We start from the raw sequence: 21442 nt of genomic DNA on the forward strand, positions 1-21442 counted from the left end.
TCCCTGCTGAACGTGTTTGGAAGCCGTCAGCAAGGAGGAGCTGCTCCAGCTATGGGCCAGGCTCAGCTGAGCAGGCAGCCTCTTCTCATGTGAGCGGTACAGCTACTCCTGAAAATAAGTACATTTTCTTCATTTCTGACTTGGGAAGGTTTATCCAAATGTACAGTTCAAGTGTAATACACTTCTGAGCGTATTTCAGTTCATAACTGTTTTGAGCAAGCACTGCTCAGCAGACTGGACATCTTTATAGGGGAGTTGTATGTTTCTTTAGAGATTTGATTTAAGAGTCGCATTTTCTGAAATATGCATTTTTTTTTTGTATTAGAATTTGTTAATGTAATACTATAATTTGCTTTTATTTGTATAAAAGGTGTCAATATATTTAGTCCATAACACTAAAAAAGCTCAGTGTTTTTTATACTCTCTCTCCTGGGTTTGCCTGCCTTATATGATGGAGTGCCACTAGGAATTGCTAAATCACTAAATGGGTGTGTGAAGTAATCTCACCCATAATGCAGCCAAAACATCTCCGAACCTTGACGGCCAGTCTTGATGTCAGCAAGGCAAACCTATTGCTTACTACTGTGGTAGTGGGAATAATTAGAGGCAATGCACAGCCTACATGCCGGTGTTCCCTCACTTTGGAATTCATGTCTTTGAAATCCAACATTCTGCTTCCCACAGAGAAACCTCTATTGAATCTCTTCCTTCCACTGAAGGTCAGCAGTTTTTTATTACAGCATTCTTAGTTCAAATAATGCAGCTATGAAACAAATTTCCCAGGCCAAGTCCATGTAGTAAGTGGCTTCAGGAAAAGCTACAGTGCTCCTTTTTAGTCGGTCTTGCACAATTCTTATTTTGTCGATTCTTATGTTGGAACAAATAAATAATACTAAAATAATAAGTCCATGGCATAGTTAGTAACCAGAGTCCCACAGACGTTCACTAGGCATTCACAGAGTACCAGATGTTCACTAGGAACATGAACATAGGTGTCTTACAGCTGTATAAAATAATTTTCCCTGGGTTCACGTTTATTTCTTCTTGTTTCCAGAAGATAATCCAGCATTGGCTTGGTTGTCTGGTTCCGTGTAGGAGCTGTTAATACGTGCAGTCATAAATTCACCCCTGATGTAAGTGCTACAGCACTTGAGGTTTTTGATACACGATCACTGTTGAAAGCAGCTGGGGTAATCCTGACCAGTCATGCTCCATGAGATAATACAAGTGAAAAGGCGAGTAATTTAAGAGCAGCTGCTTACATTAACTTTGTAGTTTCTCGTAGTTTACCTACAGCTACAAACTGGAGAATTTAAGTGGGGGGTTAGGATTTGTTTTTTCACTAAAACTCACGTAAACTGATGTAACTACACAGGTATACGCTAGCTAGGTACATCCCAGTCATTGGTAAAACTTTGCCGTGGGCCAAATTAACTTCCTGTGAATTTAAAGCAGGGTTCAACCACGCCTCTTCAGATTTGAAATAAGCCTGACTATAAACTTAGAATTTGTCATGTTACTTCAGAGATGTCTTCACCTCTGGCTGGTCTAGTGGGTTGCACACACAATTGTAAACACAAGTGTGGATGCTGCTGCTGCTGTATGCAGAACTGGAGCATTGTTTTATGAGGAAATCAGTCAAGTCTTAAAGGGACTCAACTTCAGTGTCTTTAGCTCAGACTACAAACTGTAAGTTAATTCTCCTAAAATACAGGTGCTGTGGAAACAAGTTCCTTGGAGGTATGATCAAAGTTTAATAGCATCAAAATAGGACGGTGAGACCACAATTAGCCTCAGATGTTCTGTATGTTCATCTGTTCATGCTTTTTATAAGGTTTTCTTGTGGGATCACATCCAGTACTGGCCGTTGTTGTTCATGTGCTTTGAAATGGAGACTGCTGTGTGCTTTTGACTGCTTTCCACCTTTCACAGGAAAGTACCTGCTCCTTCTGGTCTTGCAATGTGACACAAAATGCAGTTTTCCCTTTTTAGGAAGCTCTTGCATGAAGATCAGCTGTCATGGTTTGTTACATGACTAAGGAGAGGGACTCTTGTTATACCTGGTACCTCATCTGCTGTGCAGTCTTACATGGTTATAAGATAAAAAACTGCGATGTGCAACCAGGCAGCTTGGATCTCAAACCCTGATCTAAACACTAGTAAGGCAAGAACTTTGGTGGATGTAGCATCAGACCCCTTTTGCTGCCATATTCCTAAGGAGCAAGATCTAAGTGATAAAGTGTCACCCCTGAACCCTCCCCCAGACAAAGGCTTGAGTATTTAGGGTGTGGAGGAAGGAGGAAAAGGGTCAGTTTCCTAATCCTGTACACTGAAATCTCTTGACAGTAACAGAATATCTCGGCTGAAGGTCCTGCAGACCTACCTGATGGCCAGCTTCTTTCTTCCCTTTGAGGCTCAGGCACCCAAAAGCTGTTCTCTGCACTCTGCAACAGCCTTGATGCAGCAGAAGAGAGGCTTTAAAACAGTCCCTTCCCCATGGCCTGTAGCATCAAGCCTTTCAAGGGATTTTGACTGTCAGAAGTGGTATGAACCCTCCAAGTTAAATTGTTTCAGGAGGTGATGATGCTTTGCTCTAACTGTTCACAGCCATTTTGATAGTATTATGCTAGATGGCATAGTATCAGTTGAAAATATCACAGGAGTCCCTCAGCTGGTTAAAGCAAGAGCTGGTTGCAGAGTAAAGTCTTTCAAGGTGAGGCAGAAGACGAAGTCTCACATAAGTGGAACTAATGAGCAGCTTTCCCCTGCAGCACAGAGGTGCCCACCTCATTAATCTCCCGCTGTCACGCTCATCCCATTACAGGATAATGCAATTCAACTAATTAATTTTAGTGACTTTTTAACACAAGGTTAATTTTCTGCCATTCTTATGAACTGAATCAAATCACTGCATACTCCCCTCTTTGCCTGCACCAGATTCTTAACTCCGCCCAAGCCAGCTGAAACTGCAGAGCTGGGTTCCTGTGTCACTGCTTAGCCATGATGTGGCAACAACCTCTGCACCAGCACTAATCATTCTGCAGCTAGTTAGAAAAATAAAGTGATCAGTGTACATTTGGAGACGATTATGCTGCTGCTATGTTTAGGGTACAGGCACCTTGCTGGTCTCCAGAAAGCCAGTGTTCCCTTTGCTTCGGTTGATTGGGTTTAAAGGAAACCCACTGCCAAGCTGCTCCACCATGATCCCCTGGAACAGGCCTCAGGGACACTGCAGCTGGCACAGCACCATCACTGCACACAGCACTAAGCACACAGCACTCACTTCTCACAGGCAAATCCATCACCAGCATGGATTTCTAACTGTGACTTTGACACCCCACAAACTGCCACTGCGTCTTTCACAGTAAGGATTCAGTGCTTTTTAAAAGACTTTTAAAAGTAATATAAACACAATTTCTATGAAACTGACCTAACTGAAGCCTCAAGCAGATTTCAAGACAGGAGACTTCTAGAATGCTGCAGTTATGCATCAATGCTGACATCAGCACAGGCTGTTTGCCTTCTATCTGTGCCAGAAAACACACACGAATCTTGGGAAGAGCCATCTGTATTATGTTTACAGTGCAAGTAAAGGAAACAAAGTGGGAAAAAAGATACCACCCATGCCATCTTCTAGTAGTTTCTGCCCCTTCCCACCCTGACGAACACCTACGTCACAAATCAGAGAACAGTTCATAGGTCCCAGTTGTACAAACCAAAGAAATACGGAAATGTCGATGTAAGGCACATGTTGAGGGGACTGGGCACATCCAGGCACTCAGGTTTGTCAGCTCCAATACATGGATTAGCTGAGCTGGTCAGACCAGGAAGTCCTTGTGATGCTCATGTCCACCCCTGGTGGTGGCCACATGGCCATCTATGTGGTGACTAGAGCAGGCAGGCTGCCTCCCATGCACCCTTTGGCACTGCAGTCGAGCCAAGAGGAGCCACGCTGGCCCACCGTTAGATAGCAGGTCACACAGAAGCCAGCCATGTCAGAGACACCGAAGCTATACAGGTAACAAGTAAAAAAAGGCAGAGTCTTCCATGTGGTCTAGCAAAGCCTTCCCAACACAACTTTCACAGTTGGCAGTGAAACACTTGAACTCCATCACGGCAGCACTCCCACGTCCTTAAGATTATTCTGTCATAAGGGCAAGTTTGCTGCTTCTGTAAGCCATTACACATCAAAGGATGTTTTGCTTCCAGTAGGTAATGGGACCTCTTCATAAATTATTTTGAGATAAGGGAACTTCATAGGTAAGAACCAGTATTCCAAGTTGTAGAATAAGTAAAAACGATGATTCAAAATGACATGATCAATAATTTTTAGAAGATCCACAAAAAACTCCCTGACTGTCCGATGAGGTTTGAATGGGTAGTAGAAGTCCCTTATAGCTGCTGCCAATGTCTTGTTTCCTACTGGTCCAAAAATAGACGTTTCATTTCCCAGATAAACAGGCTCGCCACTAAATAAAATTATGCTTGTATAGTTTGTTTGTATCTTCTTAAAGACAGCTCCTAAGTCAGCCAGCTTCTGGTATGTTCTCAGTATGAATTTAGAGCATTCATAAGAGTCAAACCACACTACTGACTGTTTGTCAGGACTTGCCTGGACTGTCCAGGTCTCATAGTAAATGCCAGTCTCATTGTCATGTCTTACCCATTTTGCCATTTCATTAAACATGGTTCCTGTAAGAGATGAAAATAAGCATTACAGAGACAACGTAACAAATACATGACTCAAAATATTTTCCATCTATTTCAAGGTTCACCTCCCTTCCCTGCAGAAGTTTACGTGCAACGTTACCTGACCATACAAGGACAAAAGGCTTAAGTAGGAGGGAGAAGCAATACATGTAAATATAGCTTTTTCAGCTGAGTTAAGTTATTTAGACTGTAATTCCTTTTTCTGCCCTATTTCCTGCTACTATGCCAAAACATCCAAACATCAGGGAACCGTTGGAGTCTTGATTTTGTTTTATCCATGCAGACAAGCAGCGCAGGTGGCAAAATCTACCAGAGATGCTAACAAAGTGCTCGCCGGCACAACAGGTGTTTCTGCACTTCCTGAAGTTTTACCTAAATTCAGCAATTCATAGAACGGTTTGGGTTGGAAGGGATCTTAAAGAGCCTCAGGGCAGAAGTTTCACGTCTCCACACAAGAAACCCCAGACTGGGATACCTGCTGTTTTAGCAGCTCCTCAGACAGCAAACAACTAAAAGCCAAATGACGAGTGGGGTGTGAAGACCAGTAAACTTAAAGATCTTGGGGATTATTTCTTAATTCAGAATACATGTTTGGAGTACTCTGATGATGGTGTTTTCACAACTGGAATGAGGAAGATATCTCTAACTCAACTCATCTCTCTGGTAGCTTGCTACAGGTGATGCACCAGCCTCTGCTCCAAAATACAGCTGATGCAAAGGGCTAATTTTCCTTCTTCTGTTTTTCCTGCAGTCCTAGCACTGCACCTCAGCTGAGTCCTTCCCACCCTCTCCTTCCTCAGCCACAGCACAGTACAACCATCCATGACTCAGATCTGTCTGTCACCTCATATTCACAGCATGACCAAATTTTGCAGATTCTTCTTGCACAACACATCAGAAGACACAGTCAAACAACAGCTTGCTATACACGGACTTGAAGCTCCCCGTCAGCTTCTCTAATTCCTACCAGATTACCTTCCAAGTGTGTATTCTTTAAGGCATGTTATTGAAAAGGATTTGTCTCTCCTAACAAGACTGAGATGAACTTCATATGAAGTTCTGACCTTAACCTCTTAAATTCAACAAAAATTATTACAGGTTAATGCGTATCTCTATGATAATCTCTTGGAAGATGCCTAAGCAATCAAAAATCTGACTTTGGCTATTCCTGCCCTATTTCACAGAAGAAACATACCCCTAAGTAACATTAACACAGCCAGGAGGCATTAAAGGAAAATGAGGTTGCCTCACTGTGGTCTGCTGACAAAGAGCAGTGTAGGATCTCACACAGGCAAACAGGACCAGCTGTTTCATACGTTAAAGCCCTCTCCCACAAGACGGGATGCTTTTTGCCTGCTCTTTGAAGAAAGCAAGTTCAGTTCATGATCACAGAATCATAGAATGGTTTGGGTTGGAAGGGATGTTAAGATCATCTAGTTCCAATCCCTCTGCCATGGGCAGGGACACCTTCCACTAGACCAGCTTGCTCAAAGCCCCATCCAACCTGGCCTTGAACACTGCCAGGGATGGGGCAGCCATAACTTGTCTGGGCAACCTGTTCCAGTGTCTCATCTGAGCTTGCACCTGTTCACCTTCTTCCACAGTAACTTTCGGCACTGGATAGATTATCTAGAGACTAAGTCCAGCAAAGCTGCTGAAGGTGGATGCGAGCAAACATAAAGCACCACATCACACTATCTGCAACTTTCCACTGTGCCCTATACACAGCTAACTTTGCAGAGCAAGTCATTTTATCACAAAATTTGCAATTCTCCAAGTCCTCAGTGGGCTTTGTTTGTAAGTCATTCACGGTATTACTACAGTAGTCAGCCAGATCTATATAAAGGACCTTTTTATTTTAGGATTTCAGTGTTCAATATACACAAGGAAGCTATTCTGCTGATCATCCACTTATTTAGAGGTGTAATTCCTGGTTTTGTTCTACACCGTATGACAGAGACCTATTACTGGGGACATCTGCACAGTTTTTATAACACATAATGGAGGAGACAGAAATAAGGGATTAGTATTCTTTATATTTCTGAGACAATTTCTAAATATGCCTTATTTGTTTGCCCAGTAATTTACACATTTCCACCAGTTTTTCTATCTCAGCAGTCATCTGTCACTTCACAATAGAAGGTTTTGTTTTGGTGAAATCATGTGAACAAGTCCATAATGGTTCTGTAGAAGCTGTTTTCTATTTTTACACTCAAGAGACTCAATGTTTTTGTACAGCAACACCAAATGACTCTCATTTAACAACTCTTCAGGGTGTTGTGTTCAAAAGCCAGCAGCCTCAGACCACTTTTTGTATAGAGTGCAGAGACAGTATTTCTGTTTGAAATTAGCATGGGTGACTAACATTGTAAATAACCTACAAACATAAAAGATACTGCTTTACATGAAGACAAGGCTGACTCTGTATTTTATATTAGCACTACCCAAAGCATCTGAAACCTACCTGATATTGTGGTCACAAGAACTAAAGTTCCATTTTCTTTCCAGTGTGCATCATCTATTCCTTCATAAAAGCAGGCAGCGCCCTGGTTACACCAGAACGGTGCATCCATGCCAGGACGGAGATGTGGAAATGTGCAGTTCCCAAGTTGGAAGAGTTCGTACCACTCCATTGTGTAGTTTTTGCCTGTTAGAGAGCTCTTGAAACCCACAGCATCATGCATAATTTTCTGAAAAAGAAAAAAAACCACCTAAGTCCCAGAACTTTAACATAAAAATTACTTCAGCTTGAGCTGTACAGAAAACAAGACACTTGGAAGCTGCTGTGTAACAGGGCAAGAAGAGGGAAAGAGGTTCCTGTAACACCTTGGATTATTCAGCACTGGTGCACAACATACTGGATTGTATCACACACATACTTTTATCACAGAACCACACTGTCTCAGTGGTTGTCTATCCATCCATTATGAATTCTGCCTCCAGATACTCAGTGGGAGCTCATGTTCAAAACCCAAATTTACTTTTGAATCAATGTCACAAGGGGTTATCAAAGAAATAAAGACCAGAACAGAGTTACCAAAACCAGATCTTAGTAATTAAAGCCACAAGAGGAATGAGATAAATATATCTTTTAAAAGCTGTAAACAAATCAATCCAACCTTAGTTTGGCAACTGTGATATTTGAAGCTATTTCCATTTTTGACTCTGTGTGCTTGGTTCTGATGTTGCTCCTTCATGTTCACTAGTACTTATTCACTAGGGATTGTGCTTTGAAGCTTAATTATCCTACTGATACAACTGTAAATATCACTGAAGTTGAGACTCTTTAAGTCTTCATTCATGGAGTCATGCAAATATGAAAGTCTGTGATCAGTCTTAAGTAAAGTCTAACAATCAGTCTTAAATACAGATCATAACATTCAAGAAAGAACCATGAAAGCAACCAACTCCCCACAATTCACCATTCAGACCAGACGGCTGTCCACTCCTGACAGGTATTCATGTTCATGCAAATATGTAAGTTTTTAACAACAGAAAAGTTAATACACTAAGAAAGTGTATTAATATCAGGTAATACTGCTGCTCTCTTCAGCACTCACAAAGTCTCAGCTCATGGCTCTGTTTCAGGTTTCAGCATCACAGTTTGAGGGCAAAACACCTTCAACTCCAGGAGGTGAAGGTTATGGGACAGAACACGGATGAGACAGGTGCAAACCAGAGTGATCAGACGGTATTTACCCAAGAGGTGTAAAGGAACTAAAGTAAGAGTGTTGAACTAACTGTGCAGTCTGTAACCTAGTATTTCAACTTAGACAGTGGCAAGCAAGCACAGCAGAACTGGCACTGCAGACCGGGATTATTGTACTGAACCAATAGCAAAGGCTAAAGCAGGGTGTCCGGAAGTTACAAAAACCTCTGCAGAGGAAAGGTGTGCTTCTTACGTCTGCTTTGAAGGAGGCAACAAGCTTTTGGATACAGGTAAACGTTTGATTTAAGTTCACTTGAATTGCCAGAAGTCAGAGAAGATTCAAGGTCAGGCTGGACAGGGCTCATCTCACTGAAGATGAGCAACCTCATCTAATTGAAGATGTCCCTGCTCATGGCAGGGGGCTGAGACTAGATGACCTTTAAAGGTCTCTTCCAAGCCATTCTATGATTCCTTAAAGCACTTCATCTGATATAAGGGGATAAATAAATGCATTTTCTTGATGCAGCTCTGGTGCAGAAAAAAGAACAACAAATGTAATGGTGTGACTAAACAAAACATTACCAAAGCTTCACAGGGGAACACATTCAAACCCACCAACAGCGCTGGTCATGCTCTTTTCTTTAGCTGAGCTAAACTCTGTAACTTCTGTTTAAAACTTACAGCTCTTTGGGTATCTTCCCTATAGATAGCTGAACTTGAGTGCTCCAATACTCTTCCATGCAAACACATCCCAACCTTACAGCTCCCATTCTTGACAACTTCTGTTGAACTCAGCTGAATTTGCCACTACAACTTTGTTAAACAGAAACATCACCTTACCAAATGTCCTAGTAGGTCCCCATATTTGAATTCCCATACTGGAGCCTGTAATCGATACACTTCAATGACATCCTCTTCTTTCATAACTGGAATGGCAGAGCCAGTGGGACAGAAGGTGTAACGAGCTTGGCAGTAAGGATCGGTTTTTGGACGGTAGTCAAAGCGCCTGCGTTGAGAAAGAGAAGCACAGAGAATGACAAGCACAGCTTCCCAGCTGGAGTAACTGCCTTGTGGCTTCCTAAGGGCCTGAGTAGGATAGCCCAGGTGTCCAGCCACCCCAAAGACAGGTTCTGTGATCCAGACACTGCAACACTTGGAGCTACACAAGATGCTGAGGTGTGCATCTGCAGAAACAGGACTTCAGACTCATAAATGCCAGTCATGTTGTACACAGTACTGATCACAATACAAACGGAAATACAACTCTTCTGCAACTGACAAGATTGTTTATAAGAAATATTCAATGAAGAACCCTGAATGCAAAGAGCACATATGGCCAGTTGTGAATTACAGCAAGCACTGAATTCTTTTAACTTCTTTTATATAACCTGCATAAGAACAAGTTTGGAAAGCACAGTTATTTATTAACTAACACTACTGGAAATGGATATCTATTGAACATGTAACTATTTCTGTGTACTTAACATCCCAAAGTTCAAATAGGTTAATGAAAATGTCCATATTATGGCTCAAATGGAAGAAATTAACTGATTGTATGACTTGGACATTATAATGTTAATGACTGATTTTGGTAGTGGACTTGGCAGTCCTGGGGTAATGGTTGGATATGGTGATCTTGAAGGTCTTTTCCAACCTGGTTGATTCTGTGATGGAGTTGAAATGATGCAGATTACAAAGGGTGACTTATACCCACAAAATCAGATGCTAGGGAGAGGACAGTTGAGACCTGCCTCAAAAATATTCTCTTAACAGTTGGTCTACACAGGGATTGACCAGTTTGCTTTGGGAAACTATCGTACAGTAAGAGCTCCTCCCATGGAGCTATTTTTCCTCTAGAATATTGCCAGTATCAGAACAAAAAGTAATCTATTCCTCTATCCTAATTTAGATAATGAGGTCTAAGAACCTTGCAAGGATCACTGTTTCCATCCACCATTCCTATTAAGCCTCAAAAACCAAAGACCAAATCTGGTTACTTATCACTTTATATACAAACAGCAAAACACTTTTCCGACAAGTCTTCCTTTCCCCAATTTCCCTCAGATTCACTCCTTGTATTTCAGCTAAAACACAGGTTCCTATATTCCTGTTACCAAGACAGACTGGCAAACACAGCTTCGCCCAGAGCACAGCCTGAGAACCAAACACAGTCACCCAGAGCTACTGAATGACACAAATAGCCAAGCCATGAGATGACTCAGGGACATGGGACTTCCCGAGCCATAGTAAGGGCAGTAGCCCTGCTGAGACATGACTGACTGTCAGCGCCGACTTCTCCAAGCTTGCTGGGTACTTCAGCATGTCAGCTTTATTTTGTCCAGGGCAAAAGGGAAGGGAAAGGAAGCTGAAAAAAGAACACACAGTCACAAAGCAAAGACTTATGCCAACCACATATTTAAGTCCTGTTTCTAAACTGCACACCTTGTATTTTCAACTTCCCCTCCCACTGCACCTTGCATGTGACAAAGAGGTAGGAAGCATGTTAAGAAGCACTAAAATACCACATTTCTGAGGTTCTCACACTGACAGGCTTGCACTCCAGTTTGAGCACCCCAAGACGCAGTCTTGCAACTACTGAACTTGCTGGAAAACAACAACTCGTGACTGCAAGATCAGCTCCTTCAGGCATCGCCTGATACAAACATAACTGCTCATAATTACACAACAGGCTTTCAAAACTTCAGGTGTGTATTAGATAGCAGCTGTGTACTGAGAACACCTCCCTTTACAAACAGCAAACCCGCAACAAATACACACACAAGCATAGCTCAGAAGAGGCTCCTTTCCTCAGCATAACTCACACTGCAGCTGTTTGCTCCAGTATAATGCAGTAACATGAACAGTTCTGTCCCCCCCACCACCACGGCTTCTTCTGGAGCTAAGAAAACTCTGCAGCAGAAATGGGGAGTTTATACAATTTCATTTAATATGAACAGAAGTATGAAGGAAAGTTAAATTTAGAAAAATACAGTAAATCGTAGCCTGACTTCCTCATCGTAACTCTTCGCTAGAATGGGAATTAAAGGATCATCTTTCAAGCAAGGGCAGTCATTCCCAAAGCTGACGGAGAGCTCACAGGGATGGGACACCCACTCCCTTGCGAGCTAAATGCACCCAATATTGCATATACGGCACACACCCCCGCGGTTAAAAAGGGGGAACTATTCACGGCCATTCTAGTCTAGAAGTTAAATAAGCAAAGAGAACCAGCGGGAAGCTGACGGGCCCTGACGGCGGCGGGGAGGTGCGGGCAGCCGCGGAGCCGTGCCTCTTCCCGCCCCGGCCGCGTGTGCCCACTCACCTGTAAGGCACCGGCCACCGCCGCTGCGGGGAGCGGGACCCCGCCGAGGAACACAGGCCCCAAACCGCCGCCGCCAGCAGCAGGAACAGCAGCAGCCCGTAGTGTCGAGGGGCGGCCATGGCGGCGCGGCCTGCGGGGCCTACGGGCCCCGGCGCTGCGGCCCGGCGGCGGAGGCGGCGGGGCTGAGGCGGCCGGGCGGAAGGGAAGGAGTGAGGCCGCCCCCGAGCCCGCCCACAGCGCCCGCAGAGGAGGTGGCGGCCGGGGTGTCCCCGGGCCGGAGGGGTGAGTGCGCGCTGTACGCGGGGTCCTGAGCGACCGCAGGGAGTTTTTAACCGCTTCCTGAAGGACACCTGCCGTGTGGTGAATCGGCCTTTGAAACGTCACTTGACGAGCCACGATGTCGGTTTTCTGGACACAATTATGCGTCCTTTTAATTTACCTGAAGCAGTTGTTAGCAGCCCGGGGTGGTGTTCCAAGCGTTGCTTTGGGGCCAGGTTAAAACACACCCATTCTTACAAGCGGAATGCCCCGAGAGGGATGACCTGGATCTGGACCCCCGACGGTGAGTTGAGGCCTCACCAAGCGGCAGAAGGACGTTTGCTGTGACAAACAGAGCTGCCCTGAGCCTCTTCTGGCTGCCCAGAAGTCTCGGCTGAAGCTTTTCAGGGCTTCAGGCTAAGTTCATACATCAGTCACCCACTCCAGAACACTTACTGAGGTTGTAACAGCTTACATTATGGCCATTATATAGAGGTTTGTTCTCTCATTTTTACAACATAGCAAGAACTGTCTATCAGAGGAACTCTGGCTAAGAGAAACAGCAGCTACAGCTTTGCAAGCTGCATCCCTGCAGCAAAGAGATCTTTCCAGCTCTGTAAAGTTCAAAACCGGCTATGGAGCATCAGAGCCCAGGAGGGTAAGTTTGGTAGTTAGCATCCACGGTGAAAGAGCTGGTGTATGCTATTCACTGGGTAAATAATAACTGTGCTGTGAACTTCTGACTACGAGGAGGCAAAGAAATAACCCTGTTCATTCACTGCATATAAACCCCTAAAGAACGATCAGTTCTCTAGTCAGCACTATGCTAGCCTATCTCCAAACAAAGCTGGAGGTGGAAGACCCTGCATCCTACATACATATGCATGATAGGCTGCTGAATACCAGTCTCTGTAATGCTGGAGGTACTAGAAGTGTTCAAAAAACCATAAGATGGCACAGCTATTGAAATCTTTCATTTCAGCCACTTTTCTCTATCTCACTTCATTGCCGTCTGATTCTGTACTGCTTATGTTTAAAATCCACATCATTCAGCACTATAGATTAATGCATGACATGATCTATATTTGTCTAGACTGTGCTTTTGCCAAGAAAGATTGGACCAGATGATCCTTGAGGTCCCTTCCAACCTGGTACTCAATGATTCCATGAGTCTACCATGATTCTATAGGATTCTAGTACCTATATTTCAGTATTTCCTTTTAATCTCATGCATGTTATTTGTTTCTGCTTTAAAGTAAAGCTCTGCGTTCTTTATAAAATAAAGTGTGCTATTATTCACGTGTTTTCTAGCTTGAGTGTAGTACAAGATGTCAGCTTTTTCATGTGTTTGAAAAGGTTATGTGTTTGCATGGAATACAGTTGTCATTCCTGTTTTTTTAGAGATTCTGATGTGTAACCTTGGAAGCACTTTATGAAATAAGGGAAGCATAATTTATCCTTTCCACAAAGCCAGGATGGAGGGAAGTGAAATGACATAATAAAGGTGCCATAACTGTTCATTAGCCAAACTAGAAATACAGTATGAACTGGTTCTTAGCCCTGGCTCAGCATGTGTTTGCAGTTTGGACTATTAAGTCCCTGTTCAGGCACTGCTGTGGTTGCTGAAAGTGTTGGGTCAAGTGGGTAAGATGGCCAAGCTATTGATGTTTTTCATTTCAGTAGCATTTTGGTATCTCACTTCATTGCACTCCTTAGGTTGTATGAGAAGAAAAAAATGGAGTACTGTGCAGCAAAAGTTTTCTAAGTTACATTGTGAAACATATTTTAACATAGAAAATAAACTAATAAATATACTTGAACTAAAAAGCTACTGTTAGCTATTTCTGAATCAGCAGCTATCTCTTTATTAGCCAGACACATGTCAAAGTGCCCTTTATAAACCCACAGAACTGATCTGCATCTTTGTCCATTGGCAGGCTTAGAGGAAAGATTGGGACTGGCTATAAAGATTATACTGGAACAGGTTGCTCAGAGAAGTTTTGGATGCCACGTCCCTGGCAGTGTTCACGGTCAGGCTGGACTGGGCTTTGAGCAATCTGGTCTAGTGGGAGGTGTCCCTGTCCATGGCAAGAGGATTGGAACTAGATGAGCTTTAAGGTCTATTCCAACCCAAGCCATTCTGTGATTCTTTGAAAAATCAGCTTCTGGAGTTGACAGGATTCCTACATTTTTTCTCATTTCCTGGAGTATTTTGTTTAGAGAAAACCAAACATTTTCCTGATACAATGAAGACTCTTCAATATGATTTCCAATTATAGAAGTACGTTCTCCATCTCTGCTCTTGAGAGCAACAGTATAGAAGGAACAGAGAGAAAGGGGAAAACAAACCCCTGCTGCAGCCAAAGGTTGTGGGTTTGAACAGCTAGTTTGGTTTTGAACATCTACAGGAGTCATCGCACTGTAACAAAAACCAAGACTGAAACAAACACTGTCCAGTGGACAGCAGTCTGCCCTCAAGCAGGGACCTTTGCTATCTCAACACTCTGCTCTTCACGAATCTCTACCCATCATCCTGCCCAGACTCCCAGCCTCTCAATACATAGCTGAATGCATTTTGCTAGAGACTTTGCTTTCTTTCATATACTATTTCCAGCGTAAGCACTGTTGTTTCCCCCTGCAGAACCCCCATACTACAAATTTGTGAAGCTGGGAGCAGATCAAAGAAGGTAGGTTCATTTCCCAAAGAAACTCTGGTTTTCATGGCAAAATACAGCCACTCCCTAGAACACAATGTGAGGCTACGGTAGACAAAAGGTGTCTCATGTGCAAGGGTACCATGGATCCTCAACAGCGTCAAAACCCAGGCGGCTTCTGCCTAAACTCCACTTACTCTTGCTTTCAAAGCTGTATATTCATTCCATCATTATAGTCCTGTGTGTAAACCAAAAAACCAACACATTGCTGAGCTTTTGTGAGGTCCTGCTGCAAGCGACCCAACTTCCAGAAGAGCTGCAGCAATACAGGTAAGAAACAGCACCACACAGCACCAGCTCAGTGCTACTGCTCCGCTGCGGTAAGCAGGCCAGAGAGTGAGACCGAAAATACGTCTGAGCCCGTTTAATTTAAAACAAACCGCACGTCTTTATTTCACATCCCTCCGCAGCTTCCCCCTTGCCGTTTAAAACCCATCCTCACCTACACGTCGTAGGCAGGAGGGGGAGCATGCAGGGGACAGCTGCCCGCAGGGGGCTGCATGCGGTGTGCCAAACGCCTAGGGCACGGTGACCGACCACGGGTGCCGCCTGTGAAGCCGCGGGCCCGGCAAGACGTAGACCGAGCGGAGCCCAGCGGCGCAGGCGCAGCAGCAAGACGTGGAAGAGGGAGGGTTCTGCGCGGCCCGGGTTCGCCAGCTCGGGCAGCCTGTGCCCGGTGCCCGGCCGCTATGGGCAAGCGGGTGGCTCTGGTTCTCGCCGGTTGTGGCGTCTTCGATGGCAGCGAGATTCACGAGGCCTCGGCGGCACTGGTGCACCTCAGCCGCGGCGGCGCAGAGGTAGGGGCGGCGGGTCCCGCTCCCCGGCACCGCGGGGTTGTGTGGAGCCGGGCGGGGCGGGCTCTCAGCGCGGGGTATGGCTCCGCTGGCTCTTCGTGCCCCTCAGCAACCGAGGGACGCCCGCCTTGGCCGCCCACCCTCCGCGCTGTGCCGGGGACCGGGCCACGGCAGCCCGTGGCTCCTGCTGTCTGTGGGATCGAGCCTGCCCCGCTTCACGGTGTTTGCTTTCCCCGCCACAGCACACGACAGTGCCTTTTCAGCCATAATCGCACTGTCTTGCCCTCTCCCTTTTCTTTATTGAGCCCCTCCCCAAAGCCGTAAATGCCCCCCCGACTGGAGCAGCGGCGCCAGGCAGGCCCGGGTGCGACGGGTGGCAGGAGGCCTTGCCCTGCTCCTTTGTCTGTGGGGTCCTGGAGATGGGGCCCAGTTAACATTCTTGATCTGCTTTCTGATTGTTTTTGGAGAGATCAGGGGCTCGCCTTTGCTTGCGTTCGCCTGCATGCCTTCTGTTACGCGTTTCTGGGCTTTCTCAGTAACTGGGCTATAAATTGTTGGGCTCAGTAACTGGGCAGTAAATTGTTACTGAATTACAGTAACAATTACTTTTTCAAGTAATCGGAGGAGCGTGGGCCGAGATCATAGAATCAGAGAATGGATTGTGTTGGAAGGGACCTTAAACATTGTGTACTTCCAACCCCCCTGCCGTGGGCAGGGGCACCTTCCACTGAACGGGGCTGCTCAAAGCGATGTTGTGGTGTGCTGTGGTCCTGTCTGTGGCTTCACACAGTGGAAGGTGGTCACTCTCTGTATGCTTGTAGCTGCACTCGGGTGTTTGATGGTAACAACAGCACCCCCATATTTAGCACAAGATTATCCTCTCTAAAATTAACTGGAGTCTGCAAAGCAAGACTTCTGTTTTGGAAAGCAGGTATGTGAGAGTAGGCCCTGCAGTGCACCTCTCACAAAGCTTTGCACTTCGAATCAGCTTTCCCCTCTTGTGCCTAACCAAAATATGTTCTTCCATGTTTTGTTTTCCCTTCCTGCTACCAGTGTTTTGAGAAAGCGGCTAACTCTTAATGTCTGCGCTAGAAATGCTTGTGAAATTTGCATCCTTATATTTTAAACTTTTTTTGTAAAACTCTTTTAGCACTCTGATCCATTAACTGTTAAGAGTAGCCTTTCTTCAGACTCAGCTGTGTCCCCAGCCAGGCTGCTGGTATAAATTGTGGTGCTCTGCTTGTCCTTGGGTTTCTCTGCAAAGGGAAAGCAGGCCGTGGCAAAATCAGTAAGCTTCATGCTGGTGTCAGAATGCAGTCCTGGCAAAAAGCTGCAGGAATAGGATGGGGAAGATGGGCAGGTTTACCTGTCCTAATATGCCACCTATTGCTTTAGTTATTTAATGCCATAGATCCATCCTGTGGAATCCACTTCTCTTGTTTATTTTGACCAATAGGTAGGAGGTCTGTTTACATTCACAAAATTGCTTTGTCTCTCTGTTATAGGTGAAGATATTTGCCCCCAATATTGAGCAAAGGGATGTAGTCAATCACCTGAAAGGAAGTCCAACGGAAGAGAAGAGAAATGTGTTAGTAGAAAGCGCCAGGTTGGCAAGAGGAAGCATTCAAGATTTGGCTGAACTGAAAGCCAGTGAATTTGATGCAGTCATTTTCCCTGGTAGGTGCTTTTGAAAGAAAGTTATTTGTGATTTTTCAATTGCAAATTGAAATTCCTCTGTTACTTTCTGATTTTGAGATCTATTTAGAGAATAAATTATACTCATTGATTTGAGAGGTATGTGGGGGGGATGTTCTTTTTGTTTTTTTTTAACATATTTTCTTTCGAGGATGAGAAAATGTTTTAGCAAGCTCTTGTGGGCTGATAAGTCATCTCAGTTTATTTATTAATTTATAGTTCAGTAATTTAAAATGCCAGACTGTTCTTTTGGTGTGAAGTTATACATCACACTGTGCCTTCTTTCTAAAGATAGTGGAAACTTGAATACCTACTTGCGGGTAAGAACAAAAGTAGGGCCAGAACTCGACAGCGCATGGCAATGCCTTGATTTTAGGACCTCTGAAATTGTTGCAAAAGAGCAGGTTTCCAAATAGATTATGTGCCCTGTCAGGTGTGAGTACATTTTGTTTTAATTATGTGTCTGGTCTGCTGCTGATCAAGTTACCCTAAACATATTTATGGACAATATTTTATTTATAGACCACAGAATTGCCTTTCAGATGGAGGTAATTGGAATCACTTTAGAAATGCAGAAACCAGAGTGTCACAAGGAAATTACGATTTGCTGAAGATCACTTTCCAGAATATTCATAGTACTGTTAAATATTGCCTTCATGATTGTGCCTGAGCATTAATTTTGGAGTTGTGACGCTGTCTTCTGTTGTAAAGCCAGCAGAGGGAGCGTGTGTATAAGGCAAGAGAAACATCCAGCGCTAAAGTGTACGGGTGACATCATTGCTGATCAGGGAGTAGAGGCTAGCCAAGTGTTTTCCACGCTAATTTCATGCTGTTATAACCCAGGCTCAGAAGGGTTGCTATAATAACTGTTACAGGGAAATAAACTCTATATGAAATTTGAAAATTAAAATCTTACCTTAGAGATTCCTGATAGCATTCAAAAGTGAGCAAAGAGTGAAATGATTAAAAATGCAAAGTTACTTGATGTTGTCCATTGCAGTGCTTGTGGAAATTTCTTATTGTTTACTGTAGAAAAGCTGATGTTGTGCACATCCCTTAAGGACTCAAATATAATGGATGGTTACTCTTATTAATAACCTTCTCTGATTATTCTGATCTGGCGAGTGAAGGTGCTGTAAAATACAATCTGCTTATACAATTAAATGAAGATTAAATGCAAGTTTATTGTTATATATATGTAGTTATTATTATAACTGATTTCTAGAAAAATAAATCCTGCATTATTTTAATAGGAATTTATGTTATCATTCACAAGTGGTGTGTCTCAGAATATCATGTTATAATTTCCTTTTTATGTAATATTCCTTTGAGTTTTATTGTGTTAGCCTGCTCTTTTAAGTCCAAAAATGATAATAAAGTAGTAAAAAAGCTTAAGTAGTCAACTAAAACTTGAGAATTAATTACTGTAGAGCATCAAATCACTGTTTGCATTATTCTTGTGACTTATATTTTTCTACTTCTGACTGTCATTGGTCTTTTTTCTGATCCCTCTCTTGCTTATTGAGGAATGCGTATCAGATGGTGCAGCTTTTCCAATGACAAGCATTGAAGATGAGCTTTCCTGTTTTGTTTGTTGCCCAAAGTTAAGCTTTCTGGCCTATGTAACGTACGTGGTACAAAAAAGTGCAGTTAAACTTTTAACACTGTAAACCCTTCATGTTTCAGGTGCTGAAAGCTTTCGGTGTAGTAACTTAGCAGTCCTATCTATGCCAAGATTATGTTGTAAAAAAACAAACAAAGAAGAACTTCTGTCTGATATTGCATTGAATGACTTTTAGCAGTGTCATATATCTGAGCTTTTTGTTTGTTTTCGGGTTTTTTTTAGGTGGTTTTGGTGTAGCAAAGAACCTGTGTTCCTGGGCTGTAGATGGCAAGAACTGTACTGTCAATGAGCACGTGAACTCTACACTCCAGGCTTTCCACAGTGCTAAAAAGCCCATTGGTCTGTGCTGCATATCACCGGTTCTGGCAGCTAAAGTCTTTCCTGGTTGTGAGGTTACAGTTGGTCAAGATAAAGATGTAGATGGAAGGTAAGAAGGAAATGGATAGAGATAATTTACATGAGAATTCAGATTAGGAAATGTCCAGTCTTCTGTGCTGAAGTCTGAGGTCTCTGGTGCTAGTAATCCCTGAATAACTTCTGAGTGACATTTTTCACTTATTTATAATTTTCACTTGCATAATAGTTCTCGTGTAATGAGCAGAGCTTTCAGGGGAGAGAGACTGAATCTGTGAGGCCAGGTGACTTGTGCACTACAACATCGGAACAATTTATCCCTAAATTCAGAAAAACGTATCACAGAATCATTTAGGTTGGAAAAGACCTTTAAGATCATTGAGTCCAACCATTAACTCAGAACCGTCAAGTCCACCACTAAACCATGTCCCTAAGCACCACATCTACGCATCTTGTACATGCCTCCAGTGTTCTGATACCAGCATCCACAGGCACACTACAATTAGTAGTTTGATGACTCTAGGTAACCTTATCTCTTGTGTAAGCTGACACTGTGAGCTTCTGAAGGTAATGTAAGTTCCTGCACTGGCTTTATTGTGCAGTGTGGGCACTAATGAGTCAGTGGATGTAGCATCTGTCAGTCCTAAAAGGGACAGAACAAAGCGACTTTTATGGAATCATAGCTGTGCAAACATGCAGATGACCAAGGATATCAAGTAATATTTTTCTGCATTATATTCATGGTTACTGAGAGATGGATTTTAGCTCATACTGAGTGAGGCACAGAATGTGCTTACCCAGTGCCTTTGAAGGCCATGATTCATATTGCAAATGTGGGAATGAAGAACAGGCATGTGGCCAGCTGGCATTCAGAAACTTGGTACCCTGTGGTAATTGGAGTGGCTGTTTAAATTGCATCTGTGGGCCTTTGTCTGCTCAGGGATTTTTAGTTTTTCAGTCAGTAGTGGTTTGGGGCCAGTCTAGGGGAGGCAGCTGAGAACAGGACCTGGCAGAAGTATGTGCTGCTTCAGGAACTGTCAACTCCAATAAAACGTCTGAATGGAATTTCATCTCGGCAGCGATACTGAGGGTTTACCTCTGCTCCTCCCTTATCCTTAGGAAAAAAAAAAAAGACCAACAAAATCCTGCAGAATCCCAGCAAAAGGGCTTACATGGAGATGTTGGAAAAGGTCTAAAGTGTCTGCAAGTTCAGCTGGCATCTCTCAAACTTTTGAGGATCAGTTATGATCACTTGGTATCATTTTGTAAACTTACTGAAAGATTGTTAAAAACAGAATTACGCCTTCTGCTGCCACTCTCTGGCTCTGCATTTTTGACCTCATTTTTAGAGCTATCGGATAATCTGTTTTGCCATAAGGGCTGGAAGGACCTGGCAGTAGCAGTCTGATTCCCTTGTCATCATCAAGAGTCACTTTAATATTACTGTACTTCTCTCATTCAAGCTATGTTGGCAGAACTTTATGCCCATATTGCCTCTTTAAGTTAATGACAGTCTTTTTATTTACAGATTTCCTGATGCTGAAACGGCATCTGCTATAGTCGAGCTTGGATGTAAGCACATTTGCAAAAATGTAAATGAATCCCATGTGGACAAAGCCAATAAAATAGTTACTACCTGTGCCTTCATGTGCAAGGCTCCTCTGCACGAAATCTTTGATGGAATTGGAACAATGGTACAAGAAGTCCTGAAACTTGCGTGACTGGAATCATACAGACTTCTATAAGGAAATAAGTTTAACTGAGAATAAGCATTTAGCTTCCTTTGAATGTAGTAATAAAATAATGCAACTACTAAACTTCACAGTTCTTTTTGTTTGGTTGGTTTAGTTTTAAAATCTGTACATCACAGGGTTATTGCTAATTTTATTCTAATTATTTCTTTTTTAAAATAGAAAATGTGTTGAAGGTTGTGTGTGTGGGTGTCAGCATTTTTTTTCTCATGAATCAATGTATTCAGTCATGATGAGACAGTCCTTCTTGGAGAGGGACTTTTTGCAAGGGCATTTAGTGACAGGACAAGAGGAGATGGCTTCAAACTGAAAGAGAGTAGATTTAGATTAGATATTATGAAGTTCTTCACTGTGAGAGTGGTGAGACACTGGAAGAGGTTGCCCAGAGAAGCTGTGGCTGCTCCATCCTTTTCAGTGTTCAAGGCCAGGCTGGACGGGGCTTTGAGCAACCTGGTCTAGTGGAAGGTGTCCCTGCCTGTGGCAGGGGGTGTGGAACTAGATGAGCTTTAAGGTCCCTTCATGTGGTTCTGTGATAATGTAGGAACCCTCTTTGCCCAGTGGTGTGATTATC

At 43.5% G+C, this 21442-nt stretch overlaps 2 protein-coding genes across 2 annotated transcripts; one reads left to right on the forward strand and one right to left on the reverse strand.

Moving 5' to 3' along the window:
• Positions 1-3550: 3550 nt before the first annotated feature.
• On the reverse strand, positions 3551-11893 carry CLN5 (CLN5 intracellular trafficking protein). Its single transcript, XM_065678095.1, has 4 exons — positions 11682-11893; positions 9200-9365; positions 7175-7400; positions 3551-4692 (listed from the first exon to the last, which is right to left on the reverse strand). The coding sequence occupies exons 1-4, from the start codon at positions 11798-11800 to the stop codon at positions 4181-4183; spliced, it is 1023 nt and encodes a 340-aa protein (XP_065534167.1). The 5' UTR covers positions 11801-11893; the 3' UTR covers positions 3551-4180.
• Positions 11894-15176: 3283 nt separating this feature from the next.
• Positions 15177-20937, forward strand: LOC136013752 (glutamine amidotransferase-like class 1 domain-containing protein 3, mitochondrial). Its single transcript, XM_065678096.1, has 4 exons — positions 15177-15450; positions 16953-17124; positions 18989-19193; positions 20649-20937. The coding sequence occupies exons 1-4, from the start codon at positions 15343-15345 to the stop codon at positions 20839-20841; spliced, it is 678 nt and encodes a 225-aa protein (XP_065534168.1). The 5' UTR covers positions 15177-15342; the 3' UTR covers positions 20842-20937.
• The last annotated feature ends 505 nt before the right edge of the window (positions 20938-21442 follow it).

The sequence above is a fragment of the Lathamus discolor genome, chromosome 4 (genome assembly GCF_037157495.1).
Source record: "Lathamus discolor isolate bLatDis1 chromosome 4, bLatDis1.hap1, whole genome shotgun sequence".
Taxonomy (NCBI): Eukaryota; Metazoa; Chordata; class Aves; order Psittaciformes; family Psittacidae; genus Lathamus; species Lathamus discolor.